The sequence below is a fragment of the Bubalus bubalis genome, chromosome 4, assembly GCF_019923935.1.
Source record: "Bubalus bubalis isolate 160015118507 breed Murrah chromosome 4, NDDB_SH_1, whole genome shotgun sequence".
NCBI lineage: Eukaryota > Metazoa > Chordata > Mammalia > Artiodactyla > Bovidae > Bubalus > Bubalus bubalis.
Genome location: NC_059160.1, coordinates 17881321 through 17909305, shown reverse-complemented (window position 1 = coordinate 17909305; position 27985 = coordinate 17881321). Strand labels below are relative to the sequence as shown.

The window sequence follows — 27985 nt, the reverse complement described above, 5'->3', positions numbered from 1 at the left end:
CCTTTTTATGATTTCTATCTCTGTTAAAAACTCTGAATTTATTCTGTGAAGTAACACCCTAGCTCAACAATTACTGAGCCCTAGCTCAATAATTACTGAGTCTGAGCTCTAGGACCCGCAAATCACAAAAGGAGGCGATGCTGCAACCCCTGAAGCCTGGGTGCCTAGAACCTGTTCACAATAAGAGAAGCCCATGCATAGAGAACCTGCTGCCCACAAAGAAGAGTAGTGCCTGCTTGCTGCATTTGGAGAAAGCCCATGTGCAGCAACAAAGACTCATGCAACCAAAAATTGAAAACAATAATAATGATGATGAGAATTTTTTTTAATCTTATTTTCTTCATATATAGTCTTCCAGAATTTCATTGTTTATCTGTGTTTTCTTGGAGTTCACTGAGCTTCTTCGTGTGTGTGCCTTATTTCATCATATGTCATCTATTTCATCACTTCCCAAGTGAATAGCCATGTGAGCTGCCCTGGAAGAAGCCCTGAGCTTCTTCCCATCCCCAAGCATAGCCTAGAACTATGAAGACTGCAAGCGTGAGTGTAGGTTGGAGCCCTAGAAACCATCCAGAGTCATCAACCAAGTAACTGGGTGGGTCCAGCTCACAACCAGGCCAGCACTCTCAGGTTTTGTATTAGTTCAGCAGCTTCTCCACATGTCCACAATGGAATTGGCTGGGGGTGTGGGTGGGGAGCAGGGGGTGTTGCGGGAGTAGTGCTGTGTAAACATAATCTTTACTTTGTCACTTCTTCATGCCAGCTCTCTCTATACTGAGGAGTAACGGCAGGATCACAATTACATTTTCAGTTCAGTTCAGTTCAGTCACTCACTCGTGTCCCACTCTTTGTGACCCCATGAATCACAGCACGCCAGGCCTCCCTGTCCATCACCAACTCCCAGAGTTCACCCAAACTCATGTCCATGCAGTCGGTGATGTCATCAAGCCATCTCATCCTCTTTTGTCCCCTTCTCCTCCTGCCCCCAATCATTCCCAGCATCAGGGACTTTTCCAATGAGTCAACTCTTCACATGAAGTGGCCAAAATATTGGAGTTTCAGCTTCAGCATCAGTCCTTCCAATGAACACCCAGGACTGATCTCCTTTAGGATGGACTAGTTGAATCTCCTTGCAGTCCAAGGGACTCTCAAGAGTCTTCTCCAACACCACAGTTCAAAAGCATCAATTCTTCAGCACTCAGCTTTCTTCACAGTCCAACTCTCACATCCATACGTGACCATTGGAAAAACCATAGCCTTGAATAGATGGACCTTTTTGGCAAAGTAATATCTCTGCTTTTGAATATGCTATCTAGGTTGGTCATAACCTTCCTTCCAAGGAGTAAGCATCTTTTAATTTCATGGCTGCAATCACCATCTGCAGTGATTTTGGAGCCAAAAAAAAAAAATAAAGTCTGACACTGTTTAGGCAATCTTGAAACATCTGAAAAACAGATGTTTTCAAAGAATCCCCTTTGTCTGAAATTCTTCCTCTAAGAGATCAGTCATGTCAGATGCCTCCATCCATATCTCTGAAATATAAATAGCCAAATGTTCCTGATCTTTCTATATACATCCATTCTTCTGGATCCCCTCAGCCTAGGTCTCCACTTTTTTGCCCTCTTGTCCCATCTGAATACAGGGTGTGGGTTAGCACCAATTTGCCTTCCATCAACCTGAAGACATATATGAACTGATATAATTCACTTAGAAGGAGAGATCCTTGAAGAGAGAAGAAATAGCAGCATCCTAAACAAATAGTATGAAGATATGGAGAAGAAAGAATGGATTTATAAGGATTGGATAATCAAACAGACATGGGATACGAGCAAAGAGGTGTCTGTATCCACTAAAGGAATAAATGAGAGATGAAAAAGGAAGAGGTAGTTATGTTCAGTTAGATTTTCAATTGGCCTGTGAATATTGAGGCAGGATAAGGAAAGCTGTGTCCATTCTCTTCCACCAGCCAACCTTCCACTTTGAAACTCACACCCAATCTGGTGTCCAAGAACAAGTTACAAACTGGTGATGTGACATCTCAGAGGTGTTTAGAACTGTTTTGTTTTGTTTTGTTTTTCCCTATGAGTTCATCTTGTTAGGAAGGAGTGTGAGAATGTAGACCAAGTTTGCATCCTTTTCTAAATAAGAGTGACCTGGAGCACTTGTGAGCATGCTCTCATTAGCCTCTAAGACAGGTGAGAAAGCAGGTCAGCTCACTCACTTGCATATCCTTTGAGAAAGATGGCATTTGAGGACCAATCCTCTAAAAGCGTTTGACATGGAGCTTGCTAAGTTAACAGCACAGCAAAAAGTTAATTTATTCAGAATATTTCATTTTGAGCAATTTTCATATGGCACAATTACAGGTCACCACTACTCTGTTGAAATACAGGCAATTAGAATATCTGAGGATTCATCTCATATTTAATACAGCATCACGAGAAAGTCACTGGGGATGTTCCCAGGGCACTGAGTTCAACATCATCGTACCCAGCATCCTCTTTCTTCCCCTGGAACAGCCAGAGGCTCTCTTCTCCTTGCCCAGGATCAGCTGCCTCTCTGGAGAAGTTCAGACAAGAGCCTGAAGTAGAAAAGAGAAGTTTGATTAGAACTGAGACACGAGGATGGGACAGAACCCTCTGGTGGAAGGGAGTCAAGCAAGTGCTTATGACAAGGCATCCCTGGGGCCCAGGTGTGGGGAAGGAGGCTCAGGCTATTTCACATGAGTTCCAGTGAGGATGGATCCCAGCTGTCCTCTCAGATCCAGTTCATGTGGTCTCCTGGGCCTCAGTGCATGGGGAAATCCTACATCACAGGAGACCTGTGCTCAGGAGCTCTGGGAGACCTGCTTCCAGGCAACACAATACCAAGGAGATGCCCAGCAATGGTAAGAATCATAAAAAGGAATTTAAATGTTCTCCTTTCACAGGTGATAGATGCAAATTCACAATAAGAGGGAGACTGGAAACAGGAAAAATCAGAATTCCTCACTCACAACCCAAGTCTGCTCTTAGTTGACTTGACTCCTGTTCCCAAATGTCCACAAATAGTATCACAGGTGCACCCACAGATATCTCCTCCCCAGAAACTACACAGGCCCTCACATGGAGAAATACTCTTTTCTAGAGAATGAGTGTCTTCTCACAGCTACTGAAATATCAGTTTATTGTGATCCACACAGTCAAAGGCTTTGGCATAGTTAATAAAGCAGAAATAGATGTTTCTCTGGAACTCTCTTGCTTTTTTGATGATCCAGCAAATTTTGGCAATTTGATCTCTGGTTCCTCTGCCTTTTCTAAGTCCAACTTGAACATCTATAATTTCACAGTTCACGTCCTGTTTAAGCCTGGCTTGGAGAATTTTGAGCATTACTTTCCTAGCATGTGAGATGAGTGCAATTGTGTGGTAGTTTGAACACTCTTTGGCATTGCCTTTCTTTGGGATTGGAATGAAAAACCAACATTTTCCAGTCCTGTGGCCACTGCTAAGTTTTCCAAATTTGCTTTCATATTGAGTGCAGCACTCTCACAGCATCATCTTTTAGGATTTGAAAGAACTCAACTGGTATTCCATCACCTCACTAGCTTTGTTCATAGTGATGCTTCCTAAGGCCCATTTGACTTCACATTCCAGGATATCTGGCTCTAGGTGAGTGATCACACCATCGTGATTATCTGGGTCATGAAGATTTTTTTGTATAGTTCTTCTGTGTGGTCTTGCCACCTCTTCTTAATATCTCTGCTACTGTTAGGTCCATAATATTTCTGTCCTTTATTGTACCCATCCTTGCATGAAATATTCCCTTTGTATCTGTAATTGTCTTGACCAGATCTCTAGTCTTTCCCATTCCATTGTTTTCTTCTGTTTCTTTGCATTGATCAGTGAGGAAGGCTTTCTTATCTCTCCTTGCTATTCTTTGGAATCAAATGGATATATCTTTCCTTTTCTCCTTTGGTTTCACTTGTCGTCTTTTCTCAGCTATTTGTAAGGCCTCCTCAGACAACCATTTTGTCTTTCTGCATTTCTTTTTCTTTGGATGGTCTTGATCCCTGCCTCCTGTACAATGTCACAAACCTCCATCCATAATTCATCAGGCACTCTGCCTATCAGACATAATCCCCTGAATCTATTTGTCACTTCTACTGTATAATCATAAGGAATTTGATTTAGGTCATACCTGAATGGTCTAGTGGGTTTCTCTACTTTCTTCCATTTAAGTCTGAATTTGGCAATAAGGAGTTCATGATCTGAGCCACAGTCAGCTCCCAGTCTTGTTTTTGCTGACAGTACAGAGCATCTCCATCTTTGGCTACAAAGAATATAATTAATCTGATTTCAGTACTGACCATCTGATGATGTCCATGTGTAGAGTCCTCTCTTGTGTTGTTGGAAGAGGGTGTTTGTTATGACTGGTGCATTCTCTTGGCAAAACTCTATTAGCCTTTGCCTTGCCTCATTTTGTACTCCAAGGCCAAATTTGGCTGTTACTCCAGGTATCTCTTGACTTCCTACTTTTGCATTCTAGTCCCTTATAATCAAAAGGACATCTTTTTTAGGTGATAGTTCTAAAAGGTCATGTAGGTCTTCATAGAATGGCAACTTCAGCTTCTTCAGCATTACTGATTCGGCATAGACCTGGATTACTGTGATATTGAATGGTTTGCCTTCATGTATGTGACAGTGAAAAGATATTATTAAAATACTTGTTCTACCTTTGAATTTCGTTTAGTTCAGTTCAGTCAGTCATCACGCCTGACTCTCTGTGACCCCATGGACTGCAGCACACCAGGCTTCCCTGTCTATCACCAACACCCAGAGCTTGCTCAAACTCATATCCATCGAGTCGGTGATGCCATCCAACCATTTCATCCTCTGTCATCTCCTTCTCCTCCTCCTGCCTTCAATCTTTCCCAGCATCAGGGTCTTTTCTAAAGAGTCAGTTCTTCGCATCAGGCGGCCAAGTTATTGGAGCTTCTACTTCGGCTCAGTCCTACCAATGAATATTCAAGATTGAATTCCTTTAAATTGTCTGGGTTGATCTCCTTGCCATCCAAGGGTCTCTAAAGAGTCTTCTCCAACACTACAGTTCAAAAGCATAAATTCTTCAGCACTTAGCTTTCTTTTACTGCTGCTACTGCTAAGTCACTTCAGTCGTGTCCGACTCTGTGTGACCCCATAGACGGCAGACCACCAGGCTCCCCAGTCCCTGGGATTCTCCAGGCAAAAACACTGGAGTGGGTTGCCATTTCCTTCTCCAATGCATCAAAGTGAAAAGTGAAAGTAAAATCGCTAAGTCTGGTCTGACTCTTAGCGACCCCATGGACTGCAGCCTACCAGTCTCCTCCATCCATGGGATTTTCCAGGCAAGAGTACTGGAGTGGGGTATGCTCAATTAATCGATAAGTTTCTCTTTCAGCCATGACACAATGCTTGTGGGATCTTAGTTCCTTGACCATGGTTGAACCTAGCCCCTAGCAGTAAAAGTGCAGAATCCGAACCTCTGGACCACCAGGAAATTCTGTAATCTATAAATCTTCATGCAAGTATATCACAAAGTGATAAGTTTATGTCACATTATGGAGACATAAATGCCAAAAGCAGAGTGATTCCTCACTCCTTGCAAGGAGTCTGACAGCATTAAATATGGCATATGGTCAAGATGATGCTACCAAATATATGAGATTACCTATATTTTGACTCTCTAGGGAGGCTGGGCATTGAGGAGCACAAATTCACTCTTTTCAGATAGAAAGATTGCAGGAGATCAACTGACCCCACTCACCTGTCTGAGAGGACCTCACCCCATTCTCCTTCTCTGGGGACACTTCCTCCTCGTTCCCCTGAGAGGCAGAAGGAGTTCCAGGCACTGGTACTTCTTCAGCATCATCGTAATTTTCATCAGGGACATCAGTCCTCTGATCTGGGGGTTCCAAGAGCAGACAAGGGAGTGGATGAAACCACAGTAAGTGGGTTGGTCTGGGGAATACCTAAGATACCTTCTGACCCAGAGTTTCCGAGTTTCTGAATAGAGGCACCAGTCACTCCTTGTTTCAAAAGACTTTTTTCTCTAAGACCATGTTTCATTTTGATGTGTCCATAAGCCAAAACATGATTTTACATATCTCAATATTTTCTGGTGGAAACTACATATCTCAAAGCAACTCTTCCAACACTGAGCATTGCTAAAGTACTTTGAAAAATTGTGCTTTACAGATGTTATTTTTTTAAAAACGTTGCATGCCTGTGGTGATTCTGGACACAGAGAGACCAGCCCCGACATGAGACATCACAGAACAGCCAGAGAAGGAGAAGGACGAACCCCATCTGGACACAAGGGATGCCTCTGGTCCGTCAAAGGAAAACCATTCCCCTTAAATCTCCTCTCTATGAGGGAAACTCTCCTCCCCAGAGCCCAGCCGAGGCAGGTCCACCTCTATTTCCTGGAGCGGATCTGTAGTCACTGTTGTCCTCACCATCCCTGGTGTAATACGGCAGTTTAGTCAGTGAGAACTCTGACGGGAAGCCTCATGTGGAGACAAACATCACACAACACACAGAATTTTTCCTCCCCACACCCACGGGACCTGAGTTAAGGCTGAGAAGGGACAGGCCTGGCTTCTGCAGTGTAGACAGAGGCTGGGAGGTCACGGGGCTCTGAGAGGCCATTCTGCCTCTTTGGAGGAGCCGTCTCTGTGAGCCTGGGGCACACATGGGGTCTGCAGATGCTGAGAAGATGTGCACAGCCAGTGGGTGGTGACAACCAGAGATCCCAGGAGGGCAGACAGAGACACTCACCTGGGCGGCCCAGACCTTCCTTCTGGGTCAGAAGGTAATCGAGCTCCTCATACACAGCTTCAGCAAGAGCATCTTCATAGCTAGATAAGGCTGAGAGATCCCCCAGCAGGTCAGAGAAGCTTCCCCAGATACCCCAATCCAGCCAGCCCACCTTCATCTCCCTGGTGCTCACATGGGGGCTGCCAGGACCTCAGCATCGTCTCCTACCCCATGCACCATGTCAGCACCTTCTCCTCTCGTCTGACCCTGATTACAGCTCAGCGCCAACTCTGTCTGGTCTCACAGGAGAGGCCATGACTTATGAGAGTTCACACCCCAGTCCTAAGAACCTCTGTCTACTCAGCCCTTACAGCTCAGCAAGGAGTACATGGAGTCTGCAACTCAGAACAGTACCTGGCCCAGGTTCCCGTCTTCATACCTGCCCCATCTCCTGCCTCCACACACTCTCCCTGGTCCCCAGTTCCCCCTGCAGTTCACCTTTGTGCTCTGCTCTCCATCTGAGCAGCTGAGTCATCAGGATGATGAGGACCAGGAACAGTAGGGCCCCCAGGATAAGGCAGAGGATCCCAGGCAGGGAGAAGACACCAGGGGGAAAATTTGAGGTTGTTCTGGTCCCTAAGGAGAACAGGAAAAAGGGCTGGAGACAGTCTTGGGCACAGAGAAATATCTGTGTCAGCATGTTCAGGAGCTCCGGACAATGGCGTCTCAGCCTCAGACAGTGTCAGGGTTCCCTTGGGTCTCATACTGAGACAAGTCAACTCCACGCTGGCCAGTGTGGCCCCGAGGCAGACATGGGGACTGTCAGGGAGCTGCCTTGCCGAGACAGCCTCTGAGGATGCAGCTCATCCCCTCTCCTTGGGCTTCAGGAGACAGAGCATCAAACAGTCCAGGGACCTGCACCTCTCTGATGAGGAGCAACACTCAAGGGCAGGTGGGAGATCCTTAGATTCTACAACATGGAAACCAGACTTTCTTAGACCCCGGGCATGAGAACATTTGACCCTGGACATCAAGGCAGGGGATTTCCCCCGTATAATGCCCTGGCTCCTCCCCAACAGCAACGGCTCCTCAGACTCTTTCCTCTTCTGAGTTGTCAGAGAGCCCACAGAATAGGTCCCCAGTATTTGAGTATCCTCTCCTGCATGTGGATGGATCACAGTACCTGCTGTAGTCGTGGGCAATGTTGTCCTTACACCTAAAGAGAAAAACAGTACTGTGGGGAAGAAGAATTGGCCAGAACGCAGGGCAAACCTTTTCCGTCCTGAGCCTGAAATCACCCCTCAGTCTGCACAACATCAGTGTCCGGTCCTCCCAGCTCCCTCATCCTAGATCAGAGCCCCAGCACCTGGGATGTCTGAACACAAACTCCCCACCATGCCCGGACCACCCCAGTGCCTCTGCGCTGCCCCAGCTCACCCAGGGTGGACCCCGAGCCCCTCACTCACCAGAGCACCTCACACCAGCATCCTCCTCGTGCTTGCAGTCGCTCTGCCCCCAGGGCTCCGCAGCACAGTCCCACAGGGAAGACTCCCGGCCCCCACACCGCACCTCGTCCAGCCAGATGCTCCCATTTCCAGGGCCAAATGCTGCAGACCGCACGGCTTCCAGGGCCTGGCCACAGCCCAGCTGCTGACACACCACCTCGGCCTCTGCCAGGCTCCAGGAGTCATCGCACACGGTGCCCCAGGAGCCGCTGTGCCACACCTCCACCCGCCCTGAGCACTTGCTGTCTCCTTCCCTGAGCCGGAGCTTCTCTCTGTCTGAAAAGGCAGCAGCCCCTCCTGTGACTGCCCTAGTGGGAGGAAGGAGCCCCTGGGAGCCATGGGAGGAGGCAGGGCCGACATACCTGTGCAGGGGGCAGCAGTTGGACAGCTCTTGGGTCTTCTTCCTGCACACAAAGGGGAAACAGTGGATCAGGGACAGCTGAGGGTGTTCCTGTCCCCACATAAGATTATCTAAGATCCATGGCTCAGTGCAAATGACATGTGAAAACACAGGCTCATTATCTCCTGGGATGAAACATTCACTGCATCTGATCACCAGCTGAAATTACTTTAAATATTTACTTGTTTATCAGTCTTCACACCCCACAGCAAATATAAACACAGACATCTACGAATGTACACACACTCCTCTGAATGAAAGTTCCATTAGAAGAAGGACCTTGTATATCTTATATGTGCCATGTTTCTGCTATTAGGACAGTGCCTGCACATTGTATGCACTCATTCAACAAACATCTATGGAAAACCATTTCGAAATACCTAGATAGGGGCTTGATAAATATTTATTAAATGAATGAATAGACAAATACAATTCAGTGAAATAAAATTTCTTTTTTTAAATTCATACTAATCAGTGAAATAGTAAACCAAATATAAATGAATGGTAACAGTCTATGATAATAGTTGATATTAAAAATAATCAGTCCAGAAGCACAGAGTCAATTTATATTCAAAATCTCATGTACACAATTTTAATGGAAAATTACTAGATAAATTATAAACTACTCTTACCTATTATTCAGTGTGACAAGTGGGCAAGTGAAGACTACTGTTGTAAAAGGAAACTCTCTTTTCTAAATTTATTTTTAATTGGAAGAAATTGCTCCACAATGTAGTGTTGGTTATGTGTGTGTGTGTGTTAGTCGCTCAGTCTTGTCCAACTCTTTGTGACCTATGGACTGCAGCCCACCAGGCTCCTCTGTCCATAGGATTTTCCAAACAAACATGGTGGAGTGGATTGCTATTCACTTCTCCACTGGATCCTCCCTACCCAGGGATCAAACCCAGGTCTCCCACACTGCAGGCAGTTTCTTTGTTGTCTGAGCCACCAGAAAAGCCCATAGTGTTGGTTAGGAATCTCTTAAAAGGAAGTATACAGGAAAGACTTAGTAGAATTCTGAGAAGATATATGGATACATATATGTACACACTGAGTAAGCCAGAAATTTTTGCAATGGTTAAAAAAAGCCTACTGAGAACAATTTGTATTGAGAAGATGCAGAAATAATAAACAAAAGACTGAAAATACATATAAAAGAATTGAAGCTGAGAGAAATAGAAATTCAAAAAAACAGAAGGGTAAATAGTACCTGTCATAAAGTATCAATATTTATATATTCTTTCCAGATCATCCTATCAAAACTCCTACCCATTCTATGCAGAGAACCTCTGAGAAAACGATGGCAGGACCTCTGTGAGCGGGTTGCTCATTTTCATGGTCAAAGATTTTACCACCTCTCAATTCACAGGGTTTAATTGTAGGGAAAATATCATCAATAAAAGGTCTCACAGTTTAATGCCTCTTTGGCCTTCAAATGAAAAAGACAAAGAGATGAGCAAAGAGAGGCAAGGAAGGGAGTGAGCCTCTGCTTTTGAAGTATCTGATCCCACATTCTCTTAGCTATGGGTTTCAGGCAACATCCAGCATACCATTCAAGGTGTACCTGAAGGGGGTGTGTGTGTTTGTGTATGTGGAGGGGGAGGGAAGGAGAAAGAGAAACAGAGAGAGAAATGTTGAAGGAATAAGGTGCTATGGTTTGACTATTTGTCACCTTCTCCAACATTTATTTATTTCATTCAAAATTTATTGCTGAAATCTCAATTCCCAATGTAACAGTATTTAGTGGTGGAGCCTTCTCAAACTCTTCCAAAAACAGAAGAAAAGATCACTTCCAAATTCATTTTATGAAGCCAACATCAGTCTGATACCAAAGCCAGATAAGGACACCATGAGAAAAGAAAAGTATGGGCTAATACTCTGATAAGTACAGGTGCAAAAATCATCAACAAAATATTACAAAACTGAATTTGACAAGACACTAAAAGAATCATACACCATGATCAAGTGATATTTGTTCCAAGGATACAAGGATAGTTCAACATTCACAAATTAATCAATGTGATACACCAAATAAACAAAATGAAGATAAAAAGAAGGGAAAGAGACACCTGTACCCCAATGTTCATCGCAGCACTCTTTATAATAGCCAGGACATGGAAGCAACCTAGATGTCCATCAGCAGATGAATGGATAAGAAAGCTGTGGTACATATACACAATGGAGTATTACTCAGCCATTAAAAAGAATACATTTGAATCAGTTCTAATGAGGTGGATGAAACTGGAGCCTATTACACAGAGTGAAGTAAGCCAGAAAGAAAAACACCAATACAGTATACTAACGCATATATATGGAATTTAGAAAGATGGTAACAATAACCCTGTGTACGAGACAGCAAAAGAGACACTGATGTATAGAACAGTCTTATGGACTCTGCGGGAGAGGGAGAGGGTGGGAAGATTTGGGAGAATGGCATTGAAACATGTAAAATACCATGTATGAAACGAGTCGCCAGTCCAGGTTCGATGCAAGATCCTGGATGCTTGGGGCTAGTGCACTGGGATGACCCAGAGGGATGGTATGCGGAGGGAGGAGGGAGGAGGGTTCAGGATGGGGAACACATGTATACCTGTGGCACATTCATTTTGATATTTGGCAAAACTAATACAATTTTGTAAAGTTTAAAAATAAAATAAAATTTAAAAAAAGAAAAAAACAAACAAAAAAAATCATATCCTCAAAGGATGCAGAAAAAGTGTTTGACAAATTCAACATCCACTTACAGTAAAAACTCTTTTACAAAGTAGGTATAGAAGGATTGCATCTCAACATAATTAAGGCCATATGAAAAGTACACAGCTAACATACTTGACTGTAAAAAACTAAAAGCTTTTCCTCTGAAATTAGACACAAGACAAAAATGTCTACTCTCACCACTTTTATTCAACTTAGTTTTGGTAGTCCTATCCAGATCCATCAGGCAATAAAAAGAAAATCAAGACATCCAAATCTGAAAGGAAGAGACAAAACTGACACTATTTGCACATTGAAAAGTGAAAGTGTTAGTCACTCAGTCGTGTCTGACTCTTCACAACCCCAAGGACTGCAGCCTGCCAGGCTCCTCTGTCCACTGGGATTCTCCAGGCAAGAATACTGGAGTGGGTTGCCATTCCCTTCCTCCAGGGGATCTTCCTGACCCAGGGACTGAACCCAGGTCTCTTGCATTGCAGACAGATTCTTTACCATCAGAGTCATGAGGAAAGAAACCCCCTTACGTGATATTATATGTAGAAAACACTAAAGACTTCAGCAAAAATATGAGAACTAATACACTCAGTAAAGTTGTAGAAGAAAAATCTGTATACAAAAATCATATGCATTTCTTTTTTTTTTCCATTTTTCTTTTTTTTTAATTTTATTTTATTTAACTTTACAATACTGTATTGGTTTTGCCATATATCAAAATGAATCATATGCATTTCTTTACACTAACAACAAACTGCTATAAAAGAAACTGAGAAAACAATTCTACTTGCATTTGCATGAAAATGAATAAAATATCTAGGAATAAATTTAACCAAGGAGGTGAAAGACCTGCACACTGAAAAATATAAACACATTGATGAAAGATACTGAAGATGACACAAATAAAGGGAAAGATATTCTGTGCTCATGGATTGGAAGATCTAATATTATTAATATGGCCATACTGCCCAAAGCATCTACAGATTCACTGCAATCCTTATCAAAATTCCAATGGAAATTTTCACAGATACAGAAGAAACAATCCTAAAATTTGCATGGAACCACAAAAGACGCTCAATACCAAAGCAATCTTGACAAAGAATAACAAAGCTAGAGGTGTCGTGCTTCTTGATTTCAAACTATATTACAAAGCTATATTAATCAAAACAGTATGTCGTTGGTATAAAAATGAACACAGAGATCAATGGAACAAAATAGAGAGTCCATAAATAAACCCGCACTTCTATGGTCAATTAATTTTTGACAAAGAAGCCAAGAATATACTGTGGGAAAAGGAGAGTTTTTTCAGTAAATGGCATTGGGAAAACTGGACAGCCACATGCAAAAAATGAAACTGGACCACTATCTTACACCATTCACAAAAATTAACTCAAAATAGATTAAAGACTTGATCACAAGTCCTGACGCCATAAAATTTCTACAGGAAAAAAACAGAAAATAAAATCCTTAACGCCAGTCTTTGTGATGATTTTTTGGATCTGACACAAAAAGCAAAGGGAACAAGAGTAAAAACAAGCAGTTGTGATGACATAAGGCTAAAAAGCTTCTGCCCAATTAAGGAAGCCATCAACAAAGTGAAAAAGCAACCTATGGAATTGGAGAAAATATTTGCATATTATATCTCTGGTAAGGATTATTATCCAAAATACACAAGGAACTCATACAACTCAGTAGCAAAAAACAAACAGTCTGATTTTTTTTAATGGGCAGAGAACCTGAATAGATATTTTTTAAAGAATACATACAACTTGCCAATAGGTACATGAAAACATGCTCAACACTATTAATCATCAGAAAATACAAATCAAAACCACAATGAGAAGACCTCATATCCTCTAGAAAGGCTTTTATCAAAAAGAAGAAATAACAGGAGTTGAGGAGAATGTGAAGAGACAGGAAAGCTTTTGCACAGTTAGAGGGAATGTAAGTTGATGCAGCCCCTATGGAAACAGTATTGAGGTGCATCAAAAATTAAAAATAGAACTGCCATATGATTTAGCAATTTCACTTTGAGGTATTTATCTGAGGAAAACAAAAACACTAACTTGAAAACCCAATGTTCACTGCAGCAACATATGTTCAGTTGCTAGGTTGTGTCTGACTCTTTGCAACCCCATGGACTGCAGCATGCCAGGCTCCTCTGTCCTTCACTAACTCCCAAAGTTTGCTCAAATTCATGTCCACTGAACTGGTGATGCTATCTAACTATCTCATCCTCTGTGGCCCCCTTCTTTTGCCTTCAATCTTTCCCAGCATCAGGGTCTTTTCCAATGAGTCAGCTCTTCTCATCAGGTGGCCAAAGTATTGGAGCTTCAGCTTCAGCATCAGTCCTTCCAATGACTATTCAGGGTTGATTTCCTTTAGGATTGATTGGTTTGATCTCCTTGCTGCCCAAAGGACTCTCAATTCAATTGTGGCATCCAATCACCACAATTCAAAAGAATCAACTCTTTTTAGCTTCTTCTATAGCCCGGCTCTCATGTCCAGACTTGACTACTGGAAAAAATATAGCTTTGACCATATGGACCTTTGTCAGCAAAGCGATGTCTCTGCTTTTTAATACTCTGTCTAGGTTTGTCACAGAGGAGCAAGCCTCTTTTAATCTCATGGCTGCAGTCACCATCAGCAGTGATTTGGGAGTCCAAGAAAAGAAAATCTGTCACTGTTTACACTTTTTCCCCTTTTATTTGCCATGAAGTGCTGATGATCTTAGGTTTTAGAATGTTGAGCTGTAAGCCAGCTTTTTCACTCTCCTCTTTCACCCTCAATGAGAGGCTCTTTAGTTCCTCTTGGCTTTCTGCCATTAGAGTGGTATCATCTGTGTATCTGAGGTTGTTGATATTTCTCACAGCAATCTTGATTCCAGCTTGTGATTCATCCAGCCTGGCATTTCCTATGATGTTCTCTGCATATAAGTTAAATAAACAGGGTGACAATATACAGCCTTGACGAACTCTTTTCCCAATTTGGAACCAGTCGGTTGTTTCATGTCCAGTTCCAACTGCTGCTTTTTGATCTGCATACAGGTTTCTCAGGAGGCAGGTAAGGTGCCCTGGTATTCTCATCTCTTTAAGAATTTTCCACAGTTCATTGTGATCCACATGGTCAAAGGCTTTATGTAGTCAATGAAGCAGATGTTTTTCTGGAATTCTCTGGCTTACTCTATGATCCAACAAATGTTGGCAATTTGATCTCTGGTTTCTCTGCCTTTTCTAAACCCAGCTTGTACATCTCGGAAGTTCTCAGTTCACTTACTGCTGAAGCCTAGCTTGAAAGACTTTGAGCATAACCTTGCTAGCATGTGAAATGAGCACAGTTGTGAGGTAGTTTGACCATTCATTGGCATTGGCCTTCTTTGAGATTGAAATGAAAACTGACCTTCTCCAGTCCTGTGGCCACTGATGAATCTTCCAAATTTGCTGATGTATTGACTGCAGCACTTTAACAGTATTACCTTTTAGTATTTTATAGCAATATATATGAGTCAAACAATGTAAGTCTTCACTGATGAATGGATAAAGAAAATGTAATATAGACTTATATCCACCCATAAAAAAGAAGAAAATCTTGCCAGTTTCAACAACATGGATGGACCTCGAGGGCATTATGCTAAGTGAAACAAATCAGACAGAGAAAGAAAAATACCATATAATCTCATTTATATGTGTCATATTAAAACAAAAAGCAAGTTCAGAGATGCTGAGTAGTTGGTGGCTGCCAGAGGTGGGGGATTTGGTGTGGGCAAAGGTAATCAAAAGGTATAAATTTGAATTATAAAATTAATGGGTGAAGAGATATAACATACAGCATGGTGAATACTGTATTGTCTATTTGAAGGAGGGCAAGAAAATACATCTTAAACATTCTCATCATGTAAGAAAAATTTTTAACTATATATATGGATCTACATATATGGATCCATATATAGAGATATAACTAGACTTACTGTAGTGATCATTTATCAATACACACAAACATATAAGCATTATGTTGTACACAGCAAAAAATATAATGTTGTATCAATTATATCAATTAAAAATTTTCATAAAGCAAGTTTGGAACATGTAGATTAAATTAGCTCCATCCAAACTTCATTTTATAAACTCAACTTAAACCCATCACTTAGATTTTAATATATCAAATCTCACTAACAACATCCTACAGGGTTGGGACAGACACAGAAACAGACATAAGTCACCTGCACACGAGATGTAGGCTTCCTCCTTTGGAGAGCATGAACTGTATTTCCATGGGCCAGAAGGACACTGCCAGAGAGAGGTATCAGTTTTCCGACACTGAATTAAATCTACCCACCGGGGTCTAGAACCTTCCCTGAGACCAACAGAGGTGTTGAGACTTCCACTGTCCCCACAGCCAAGCTGTCTGCAGATGATGGACACGGTGACATCATCCATGGGGCTGCGGCAGACACTGCCCCAGGTCCCGTTGTAGAAAACTTCCAGCCACCCAGCACACTGCTGGTCCTCACTCACCATCCTGAGGGCCAGGAACTCTAAGATTGAAAGAGAGGAGACAGGACACAGTGAGCACCCCATTCAGTGCTCTGGGTCTTCCTCTCTCCCCAAAATTGTGAACATTCATCTGTGACCCAGCTGAGGAAGCAAATACATTATAAGACCAGAGTGAAACTTGTCTCCTTTTCACCTGACTTTGTCCATTTGTGTCTGTCTTTCTAAATATTTCTACCACCATGATGTAGTGGATATGAACTGAGAGGAAGACCAACCTGGACACCTGCAGGGAGAGGGAGCTGACTCCTGCTTCCTGACAAAACATCTAAAAGAGTGTATGAAAGGGATGTGATGTGGACAGTGTGGAGGCAGATGGAATAATGGACCCACAGATGTCTACATGGAACCTGTGTCTATGTTTCCTTATCTGGCAAAGGGGACTTTACATATGTGATTACGGTATGGTGCTTGGGATGGTAAGAGTAACCTGAAATATGGCAGATTAACCACCTGAGCACGGTCTAATCACATTCTTAGACTCACTATCCTTTAAAGTGGAATCCTTTTCCTCGTTCTGGTTAGAGGGAGATGTGAATATGGATAATGGTTAGAGAGGTGGAGCATTGCTGGTCTGATGATGAACAGAATGGGATTATGAGTGAAGGAAGGCAGGTGGTTTCTAGAAGCTTGAAAAGACAGGAAACAGATTCTTTCCCAGAGGCTCAGAAGTGATGTGGCCCTGCTGAAACTTTTATCACAATCCAGTGAGATCCCTGCTGGACATCTAAGCTACAGAAGTGTAAGGAAATAAATATGTTGTTTTAAACCATTAACAATGTAGCAATTTGTTATAGAACAAGCAAAAACTAGCACAGTGGCTTTAAGACTTCTCTACTATATGTACCAGAAGGGTGAGCCCTGATTTCAAGAAAAACTGTGACAAAAGACTCTGCCAGGAAACACTACTGAGAAGAAAGGACCAGAATCTCAGCTGCTGCAGGAGGCAGTGAAAGCACCTCGTCTTTACCTCTGTTGGACAGGCTTCATGGAAGGAAGCCTCCTTCTCTGGTCCTTTCAGCATCTCTCCCTCAGGGCTCAGACCCCCGTCCTCCTGGGCCCCACCCCTCCCCCAAACTGTGGACAGTGTGCAGCACAGACCTGAGCAGATGACCCCGGCGTCCTCCTTGTGTCTACAGTCGTGCCGCCCCCAGCCCCGGGAAGGGCACGTCCACACCTGGGACTCATTTCCAGCACAGTTCAGGTCGTCCAGCCAGATGGGCCCTGATCCTGCCCCAAAGTGAGCAGACCCTGTGGCATTAAGGGCTTCTCCACAGCCCAGCTGCCTGCACACCACGTGGGCATCGTCCAGGTCCCAGCCGTCATCACAGATGGTGCCCCAGGAGCCCTGGTCAAGGATCTCCACTCTCCCAGCACAGTGACCGCCCCCGTCCACCAGGCGGAGCTGCCTGCTGTCTGAGGAGAGAGAAATGGGACAATGGGGCGTTGACCTAGGGAATGAGAAGAGTCTTCTGTCCTGTGAGACCCTCACCTGAGCAGTAGGGGGCGCTCTCCTCTGAGGCCGCAGATCCTGCTGGTTCAGACACAAAGTGGTCGCACTGGGGCAGCACCTGGGTCTGGTTTCCTGAAGAAACAGTGATGATTAGAGGGTTGGGAGGGTTAAAGAACAGGAAAGTCAGTTAAACTAAATAATTTTTAGGAGGGGAGGGAAGTTTGGGGGAAAATGGATGCATATATGTGTATGGCCGAGTCCCTGGCTGTTCACCTGAAACCATAACAACGTTGTTAATCGGCTATACCCCAAGACAAAGTAAAAAGTTCAAAAGAAAAAAATAAATAATGACCTAGGGATGGAGCTGAGATGAAAGCTGGAACATACTGGTAAAGTTACCATAATCTTCGTGTTCCCTTTCTCCATGAAGAGCCCTGGTCCTGACAATGGCACGATTCCGGTTTTAAGCCAAGCTTTGCCCTAAGAATGAGTTAAACAAGTTGTTCTATTCTTCAATTCAGTTCAGTTCAGTCGCTCAGTCGTGTCCGACTCTTTGCGACCCCATGAATTGCAGCACGCCAGGCCTCCCTGTCCATCACCAACTCCCGGAGTTCACTCAAACTCACGTCCATCGAGTCTGTGATGCCATCCAGCCATCTCATCCTCTGTCGTCCCCTTCTCCTCTTGCCCCCAATCCCTCCCAGCATCAGAGTCTTCTCCAATGAGTCAACTCTTCACAAGAGGTGGCCAAAGTACTGGAGTTTCAGCTTTAGCATCATTCCTTCCAAAGAACACCCAGGACTGATTTCCTTTAGAATGGACTTGTTGGATCTCCTTGCAGTCCTAAGGGACTCTCAAGAGTCTTCTCCAACACCACAGTTCAAAAGCATCAATTCTTTAGCCCTCAGCTTTCTTCACAGTCCAACTCTCACACCCATACATGACTACTGGAAAAACCATAGCCTTGACTAGATGAACCTTTGTTGGCAAAGTAATGTCTCTGCTTTTGAATATGCTATCTAGGTTGGTCATAACCCTCTTTCCAAGGAGTAAGTGTCTTTTAATTTCATGGCTGCAATCACCATCTGCCATGATTTGGAGCCCCCAAAAATAAAGTCTGACACTGTTTCCACTGTTTCCACATCTATTTCCCATGAAGTGATGGGACCAGAGGCCATGATCTTAGTTTTCTGAATGTTGAGCTTAATCTACCCCTAAATAGAAGAAGCAAAACAAAAGCCTTTCTGAAGGAGTTGTACAATTATTTATCTACAATGTTTGTGATTTTAAAAATACTTATATAAAAGAGATTTCATGGAAAACCAGAGCAAAAAGAAACATTAAAAAATTTCCCAGGGTATTTGGCTCTTAAAGTTACCTGACAAAGAATTTATTTTATTTCATTTATTAATTTTTGAGTATAATTGCTTTACAATGTTGTGGTAGCTTCTGCTGTACAGCAAATTTAGTAAGTTATACATATACATATGGGCCTCCCAGGTGACTCAGTGGTAAAGAATCTGCCTGCCAAACAGGAGACTGGGGTTCCATCCCTGGGTTGGGAAGATCCTTTGGAGAAAAAAATGGCAATCCACTCCAGTATTCTTGCCTGAGAAATCCTATGGACAAAGGAGCATGGCAGTCCATGAGGTCACAAAAGAGTCAGACACAACTCAGTGACTAAACAACAACAACTCTATCTATCTATCTATCTATTTATATCTATCTATCTATCTATTTGTGTGTGTATATATATATATACACACATATCCCCTCTTTCTTGGATTTACTTCCTATTTAGGTCACCACAGAACACTGAGTAGAGTTCCCTGTGCTATAAAAAAGTTATTATATATCTATTTATGTGTGCATGCATGCTAAGACACTTCAGTAGTGTCTGACTCTGGATTGTAGCCCATCAGGCTCAATGTCTATGAGATTCTCTAAGCAATATCTATTTTGTACTTAGTATCAATAGTGTAGGGCTTCTGAGTCTGGTGGCTCAGATAGTAAAGAATCCGCCTGCAATGTGGGAGACCTGGCTTTGATCCTTGGGTTGGAATGTCCCCTGCAGGAGGGCATGGCAACCCACAGTAGTTGTACCAATTTACATACGCATATGTAGGAGGATTCCCTTTTCTGCACATCCTCTCCAGCATTTATTTGTGGATTTTTTAAATGATAGACACTGTAACTGGTGTGAAGTATTACCTGCCTGTAGTTTTGACTTGCATCGCTCTAATAGTTAGTGATGTTGTATTTGTTAGCCATCTGTATGTCTGGAAAAAATGTCTATTTAGGCCTTTTTCCCATCTTTTCATTGGATTGTTTGGTTTGTTGATATTGAGTTGTTTGTGTATTTTGAAGATTAATCCCTTGTTAATTACTTCATTTGCAAATATTTTCTCCCATTCTGAGAGTTGTCTTTTTGTTCTGTTTATGGTTTCCTTTGATATGTAAAAGCTTTTAAGTTTAATTAGGTCCTATTTTTTTTTGTTTTGTTTTTATTTTCTTTAGGAGGTTGATCAAAAAAGATCTTGTTGCAACTTATGTCAAAGAATGTTCTGCCTATGTTTTCCTCTAAGAGTTTTATAGTCTGACAGAGAATTTAAATAGCCATGATTAAAGTGCACAAAGAATTAATTAACACAATATGTATCTTGGCAGAGAAATGATAACAAAAACAAATGAAAATTCTACAGCTGAAAAAGTTAACAGCTGAAATTAAGAACTAGAGAATGAGTGTATCAGCACATTAGATCAACATAAAGTAGAAATAGTAAAATGGAAAATCAGAGGATAAATATTCCTCTATTCAGAAATGCTGGTCCTATGGTAATTGCCTGGTTAATAATGCTATATAACAAAATTTCCCCCCAAACTTAGTAGTTGAAGGAATTTGTTTTTTTAATTTTGCCCATGATTTCCAGGGTCAGTAATTTGGGAAAGACTCAACTTGGCAGTTCCATCTTTGGGGTTTCTCATGTGGTTGCATTTAGATGTCATCTGGGACTGACATCTCTAAAGGTCTGACTGAACTGTGGTTATGTAAGGAAATTCCCAGAAGTATTTTTGTTGTTGTTAGGAGGGAGGGATAAAGGAGCATCATGTCTGCAACCTAATCCAGAAAGATTTTACATACTCAGGGAAAAACAGGGCAGGAGGGGAACAAATAAGGAGAGAAAGGGAAAGCTAAAGCAAGAGAGGGAGAGAAAAGAAAGAAAGAAGGATTAAAGCAAAGTACTAATCTAACATTTGGGGAATCCAGGTAAAGTTCAGAGAGAATTCATTCCTAGAAAACCTTCACTAAAAGAAATACTAATAACATCAAACCCATAAAATGCCTAGGAGAAAACCTAGTTAAAGATGTGCAAAACATCGGAGAGAAATTCAAGACCTAACTGAATGAAAGGATATATTTTGTCAGTGAATTGGGAAATTCAATGTTGTCAAAGTCAGTCATTCTCAAATTTATATACAGATTAAATCTAACCTCAATCAAATTCCCTTGTGCTTTTGTTTGTCTGAAACATGACAAGCTGATTCAAAATTTATGTTGCTGTTGTTTAGTCACTTAGTCGTGTCTGACTCTTTGTGACCCCAAGGACTGCAGCACACCAGGCTTCCCTGTCCATCACCAACTCCTGGAGCTTGCTCAAACTCATGTCCTCTGAGTCAGTGATGCCATCCAACCATCTCATCCTCTGTCATCCCCTTCTCCTCCTGCCTTCAGTCTTTCCTAGCATCAGGGTCTTTTCTAGTGAGTCAGTTCTTCGCATCAGGTGGTCAAAGAATTGGAGCTTCAGCTCAAAAATGTATACAAAATACAAAAACCAAGGCTGACCAAAGCAGTTGGCAAGAAAAGCAACAACATAACTTCTTTAAATTTAAGTTACCCAGACTTACTATGTGTGCTTAGTCAATCAGTCATGTCCAACTCTTTGTGACCCAATAGACTATAGCCCGCCAGGCTCCTCTGTCCACGGGGATTCTCCAGGCAAGAATACTGGAGTGGATTCTCATGCCCTTCTCCAGGGGATCTTCCCAACCCAGGGATCAAACCCAGGTCTCCTGCCTTGCAGGCAGATTCTTTACTCTCTGCGACACCAGGGAAGGTTCCAGACTTACTATAAAATTACAATAATTAAGAAAATGTGGTACAGGTGCAAGGAGAGACAAAGGATACAGTGGAACAGAATAGAGAGTATAAAAAATGTATTCAGACATATGTGCCCTTTCACTTATCACAAAGGTGGCACTGCAGTGGGGAATAGTCTTTTCAGAAAAAGATTTTGAGTCAACTGGATACCCATATGAAAACAGGATACTTGACCCTTATCCTACACAGATGTCAATCCTAGAAGCAATGTACAATTAAATGCAAAAAAAAGAAAAAGTAATTACGCTTCTGTGAGATACTCTCAGAGAACATTTTTATAATTTTGGAGTAGACAAAGTTCATTTAAGAAGACTATAAGGAGTTCTAGGGACTGGATCAATGGACTAGCTCAAAACTGAGATAGAAGTATGTCAAGGCTGTATATTGTCACTCTGCTTGTTTAATTTATATGCAGAGTACATCATGCAAAATGCTGGGCTGGATGAAGCACAAACTGGAGTCAAGATTTCTGGGAGAAATATCAATAACCTCAGATATGCAGATGACACCACCTTTATGGCAGAAACTGAGGAGAAATTAAAGAGCCTCTTTTTTCAATTTATTTTTTAATTTTTTTATTATTTTTTTTTACTTTACAATATTGTATTGGTTTTGCCATACATCATGAAACTGAAAGAGGAGAGTGAAAATGTTGGTTTAAAACTCAACATTCAAAAAACTAATATCATGGCATCTGGTCCCATCATTTTATGGCAAAAAGATGGGGAAACAGGGAGAGGCTTTCTTTTCTTGGGCTCCAAAATCACTGCAGATTATGTCTACAGCCATGAAATTAAAAGATGCTTGCTGCTTGGAAGAAAAGCTATGACCAACCTAGTCAACATATTGAAAAGCAGACAATTACTGACAAAGGCCCATCTAGTCAAAGCTATGATTTTTCCAGTAATCATGTATGGCTGTGAGAGTTGGACAATAAAGAAAGCTGAATGCTGAATAATTGATACTTTTGAACTGTGGTGTTGGAGAAGACTCTTGACAGTCCCTTGCATGGCAAGGAGGTCCAATCAGTCAATCCTAAAAGGAAATCAGTCCTGAATATTCATTGGAAAAACTGATGCTGAAGCTGAAGCTCCAATGCTTTGGCCACATGATGGGAAGAACTGACTCATTGGAAAAGACCCTGAAGCTGAGAAAGATTGAAGGCAGGAGGAGAAGGGGACGACAGAGAATCAGATTACTGGATGGTTTCACCGACTCAATGGATATGAGCTTGAGCAAGCTCCAGGAGATGGTGAAGGACAGGAAAGCTTGGCATGCTGCAGTCCATGGGGTTGCAAAGAGTCAGACATGACTGAGCGATTGAACTGAACTGACTGACTGAAAGAGCACTACTTGTACAGAAAAAAAGTTGATTAGTCAAACCTAAGATGAGTAACTTGGTTCATTGAAGTACAGCATACCGTTAAGAAAATAAAATATAAGACCAAGAATTAAACACACAAAAATCATAATAAATACTTTTGCCAAAAGTCATCATCATGGTAATTTGCACCATTGTATTTGTAATAGTCAAGAACTGGAAATAAACTCAAATCTCTGCCATTAGTTGAATGGTTCAATGCATGGTCATGTGATCTTTCAAAGGAATACTCTATAATAATAAAAATGAATGAAATGTTGCCATAAACAACATCATGAGTGAATCTCAAACACAGTTTGGAGTCAAAGAAATTAGACACAATAGAAAACATAGTGTATGAATTTACATAAAGTTCAAAAACTGAGAAAATATTCTATGGCAGTACCAGTCTTAGGTAAGCAGTCTTCCCTGGAGTGGAGGACACAGCTATTGGGAGGCGATAGTGACTCTGTGGTGCTGTGCATGTTCTCTTTGTAGATGTGGGTTGGAGAACATGACCTAGGTATACACTTATTGTTTGTACTTTGTTCTCTATTATTATCCTTAAATAATAATGTTTCATAAAAAATATTATTCATCTAAGCATTTCTTTCCCTGACATAGCACTTCTTAGCATTTCTTAGCACTTCTTTCCCCTGAAAAAAAATGAGTGAACAATGAGAATGCTATGGAGCAGGACCTTACGGAGCCTTCTCAGGACAGACCACCCTCATGTCCTCCACCTGCCTCTGTTTGTAGAAAAACCTAGCTAAAGAATAAATTTGATCACAGAAATGAAAAAAATTAGAAAATAAAAAGGAAAACAGTCAAATGGTACAAAATAATAATAGTTTAGCCCTAAACAAAGTCAAGGACCTTTAGTTCCTTCTTATGGGCTATAGATAACATCCTGAGCCATATCTTTTGAGCTATTTTGCAGATACTAAAATCCCAAACAGGTGGTAGCAATAAATTACATGATGACCAGACTAGTGGGGAGCCAGCTCCTTCTCCAGGGGATTTTCCCAACCCAGGGATCAAACCGGAGACTCTTGCATTCCAGGCAGGTTCTTTATCATCTGAGCCAACAAGGAAGTTCATAATCTTCATCTTACACAATTCCAAGATCTGCCTCAAGGAAATGGGAACAAACCAACACTAGAACTGATGATTAACTGTAATTCAAACAATAAAGGTGACACTGACCAGACCTATTTCAAGATGATTGTCAGAGCTAGCTGTGCTACTCTGCAGGTAAACTGTCCCCTACTTCCACCTGTGCACTCCTGATTAGCAAGGAGGAGCTGGTTCTTTGGTACATTAGTCCTCTGTCTCCCCAGAATGGCTGGTATCCTCAATAAAGCTGTCTTTAATTTTACCCCACACTTGTCTCTCAGTGTTGGATTCTTGAGTAATGAGCAGCTGAAACTCGAGTTCAGTAACAAGATTAAACATTTCACTACAGAATATCTTTCTTTTTAAGCCTGTTTTCCCTTACTCTCTGCTCTGGGGAAATTTCACTCCAGGAGCATCCTAAGTATAGTAGCCCTTCCCTGTCTTACCTGAGCAGATCACAGAGGCCGTGTTGCCATGGGAACAGTCAGGAACACCCAGGGTAGTCACAGGGCATTTCCACAGGAAGGACTCAGTCCCTGAGCAGTGAAATCGGGCTTTCCAGAGTTGATCACTTCCTTCTGCTCTGTTCAGGGTGGAGATGGCGACTCCACAGCCGAGCTGACGACAGACAACATTGGCATTGGCCAGACTCCAGTGGGAGGCACAGAGCGCTCTCCATTGTCCAGAAATGTTCATCTCCACCTGCCCCTCACACTGAGAGGAGCCGTTTGTCACGAGCCGGACATCTGTGTACACTGATAGAAAAAGACAGGATTTCAGCAAAATCATATTTCTTTTTTAGCTTGAAGTGAGAGTATACAGAGGCTAAATCCTGACGTGCATCTCACCTGAACAGACAACCTGAACAGCTCCACTGTGGTGGCAAGTGCCCCCTGGACAGGGCACTCTGGGACAGAACTGGAGCTCAGGCTCCTCCCCCTCACACCTGAACTCTTCAGCCCAGACCCGGGCATTGGACTCTCTGAAGGGCACATGTCCCAGGATAGACACAGCCTTGCCACACCCCAGCTCTGCACAGATGACCTGGGCAGTGCGGAGTGTGAAGTTTCCATCAGACACTGGGATCCAGGCTTCTCCAGAATGCACTTCTACTCGCCCTGAGCAGGGTCCATCCCCTCCGGCCAGACGCACAAATCCTAAGAGAAACAAAGAACAAAGCCAGTGACTGTTCATGAAACTGGCTTGACAATTGGAAACAACACCTCACAGGCAATGGTGGGAAAGCTTTTTCCAGCAGTGGAATAAGAGGGGATAAGAAGAGAGAATTTGACTGTCGTTGTCAAATTGCATTTTCATGAGCAAGTTTCTGAAGAGATATCCAGAAGGATTGCAGGGTCAGTTTGGAATGGCTGAATCCCGAGAATATATATTGGTTAGGAATGTTAATTCTTATCTGGGGGCCTAGAAACTACAGAGGCCCAAAGAAACTGCACAGTGGTAGACATTCAAACTTGAGTGCACAGCCGAACTAAATGAGAGTGAAAAAAGATCATGGGATTCGAGAGGTTAGAGGCCTAAGAGTCAGAGAAGTTTAGAAGGTCATCCTGAAATTTCTGGAGCTAGAATTTTGGGCACGTTTCTCTGAGCCCATATTCAAGTCACTGGGGATGGGAACAGCATGCGGGCTGGATCTGAGTGCAGGCATTAGGTCACAATTAGGTAACCTAATTGTGAAAGAAGTTGTTCACAGATAAGTTTGGAAGTGATGAAAGCTCAGAGAGTCATAGGAGAGGAAGGGAATGATGCTAGCCATCTTTCTTAAAAACCTAGGATGTATGAACACACCTGAGAGAAAGTAAAGTCTCAGTGAGATTATGCAAGACAACTGAGTTAGTTGATTACTTCATCCTAGACATGAGATTCTTAGCAAATGTGAAGGAGTGATGAGAATTTAATGTATTCTAACCCTATCTATATGCCTACTGCATATTCCTTTCCTATTTGGATTTCTGAGATAAGAAGCCAGCAAGCTACGAAAAAGGAGAGTGAGAGGAAGATAGCAGAGAGCAAGCAAGCCATATATATTTTAGAGATTTCTAAATTGCAAAAGCCTCAATAATGATGAAACATAGATTTGGAAACCAAATACTTGTTCAACAAGATTTTAACACCTTTTATCCCCTGGGCTGCTCCCATTTGCCACCTAACACTACTACCCTTTCCAAATTCCCCCAATGCAGAAAAGAAGAAATGATCTTAAGAGCTACAAATAGATGGAAAGGATACTCCAAAAGGGAAGAACTTCTGTAGGGAGTGAGGTGGGGTGAGTGGTAGGTTAAATGGGGAGTGGATGGAGTATGAGAGAGAGACCAAAGAAAAGATTCATGATCATGATTTCGTGCTTCAGGGACCATATTTGGACAGAGAAAAGGTAATCCAATGGGAAAAAAAACCCCTGCAAATCATAAAGAACAATTTTTAAAATAATTTGCCTGGTTTCTGAGTGTGCTCATGGTTATGTATGTAATGGTGGAATTTGTCCTGGTAAAGGACTCTGATTGCATAAGTATGTGAACTTTGAAGTCTCAAAAAGAATGATGTAACAGAATAAAAATCTACTATAGAGAGCAGGAGAGGACAGAAAAGACACCACAGAAATTAAAGAATTGAAGGATTAGCTTGACCACTGATATAAGAATGAATGATGAGGGAGAGGATGATCTGCTTGCCTTTTATTATTTATCCACTTCCATCTCCCCAGAGAGGCCCAGGTTAGGACCCCTAGCCTCCTCTGGCTGGGAGTTTGGGTCACAGGCTACACATTCTAATTAAAACATTTTTATTTAACTGGTTGTTTTGTTGCTTAGTCACTCAGTCGTGTCCGACTCTTGGTGACCCCATGGACTGCAGCACTCCAGGCTTCCCTGTCTTCACTATCTCCCTGAGTTTACTCAAACTCATGTCCATTGAGTCAGTGATGCCATCCAATCATCTCATCCTCTGTCATCCCCTTCTTCTCTGGTCTTCAATCTTTCCCAGCCTCAGGGTCTTTTCCAATGAGTCATTTCTTCTTATCATGTGGCCAAAGTATTGGAGCTTCAGCTTCAGCATACATCCTTCCAATGAGTTATTCAGGGTTGATTTCCTTTAGGATGGACTGATTTGATCTCCTTGCTGTCCAAGGGACTCTCCAGAGTCTTCTCCAGCACCACAGTTCAAAAGCATCAATTCTTCAGCCCTCAGCCTTCTTTATGATCCATACATAACTACCATACATAACTACCAGAAAAAAAAAAAAACATAGCTTTGACTATATGGACATTTGTCACAAAGTAATGTCTCTGCTTTTTAATCTGCTGTCCAGGTTTGTCATAGCTTTTCTTCCAAGGAGCAAGCGTCTTTTAATTTCATGGCTGCAGTCACACTCTGCAGTGATTCTGGAGCCCAAGAAAATAAGTCTGTTGCTGTTTCCATTTTTTCCTCATCTCTTAGCCATTAAGTGCTGGGACTGGATGCCATGATATTAGTTTTTTGAATGCAGAGTTTCAAGCCAGCTTTTTCACTCTTCTCTTCCACTTTCATCAAGAGGCTCTCCTCTATTCCTCTTGACTTTCTGCTATTAGGGTGGCATCATCTGCATATCTGAGGTTATTGATATTGTTATATTAATTCTATGGGATTAAAAATTTAGAAAGAACAAGAAAAAAGTATTTCTTGTATTCTGTTTTATATACCCTGATACATGTGAAATATTCAAATATATGCTGAATACTCAATAAAGTCTTATACATATCAGGATAGAGACTTCTGAGATATAGTATATCCTTTTCATTTTCTACTTGATTTTAAAATTTACATGGAAGAATAAGTGTGTGATAATTCCAAGAAAATTATTAAATAGAAGGCCGATGTGAGTAAAGATATTAAATATAGTAAAGACATATCCTTGTCTGGCCTTTTGCTGTGTACACATCCTGTGTCCTTAGACACACGTAGCATCC

At 42.1% G+C, this 27985-nt stretch overlaps 2 protein-coding genes across 4 annotated transcripts in view; both read right to left on the bottom strand.

Annotated features, from left to right (window-relative positions):
* The window catches only part of LOC102402808 (antigen WC1.1), a gene marked incomplete in the record, with an annotated part of 1152186 nt that overhangs the window by 87665 nt on the left and 1036536 nt on the right, over window positions 1-27985 (bottom strand).
* LOC102416343 (antigen WC1.1) overlaps window positions 2290-27985 on the bottom strand; it is a 50992-nt gene continuing 25296 nt past the window's right edge. The window contains exons 9-20 of one of the 3 annotated variants that reach the window (XM_044941026.2): window positions 24872-25180; window positions 24470-24778; window positions 17428-17520; window positions 17037-17351; window positions 15605-15919; window positions 8642-8683; window positions 8241-8555; window positions 7958-7990; window positions 7273-7410; window positions 6796-6885; window positions 5783-5920; window positions 2290-2581 (exon numbers count right to left, since the gene is read on the bottom strand). In XM_044941026.2, coding sequence (XP_044796961.2) covers window positions 2436-2581; window positions 5783-5920; window positions 6796-6885; window positions 7273-7410; window positions 7958-7990; window positions 8241-8555; window positions 8642-8683; window positions 15605-15919; window positions 17037-17351; window positions 17428-17520; window positions 24470-24778; window positions 24872-25180 — 2243 coding nt within the window. In that variant the 3' untranslated portion in view covers window positions 2290-2435. The remainder of the gene's footprint in view (window positions 2582-5782; window positions 5921-6795; window positions 6886-7272; window positions 7411-7957; window positions 7991-8240; window positions 8556-8641; window positions 8684-15604; window positions 15920-17036; window positions 17352-17427; window positions 17521-24469; window positions 24779-24871; window positions 25181-27985) is intronic. The other 2 variants (XM_045165273.1, XM_045165274.1) reach the window with 2 other exon arrangements.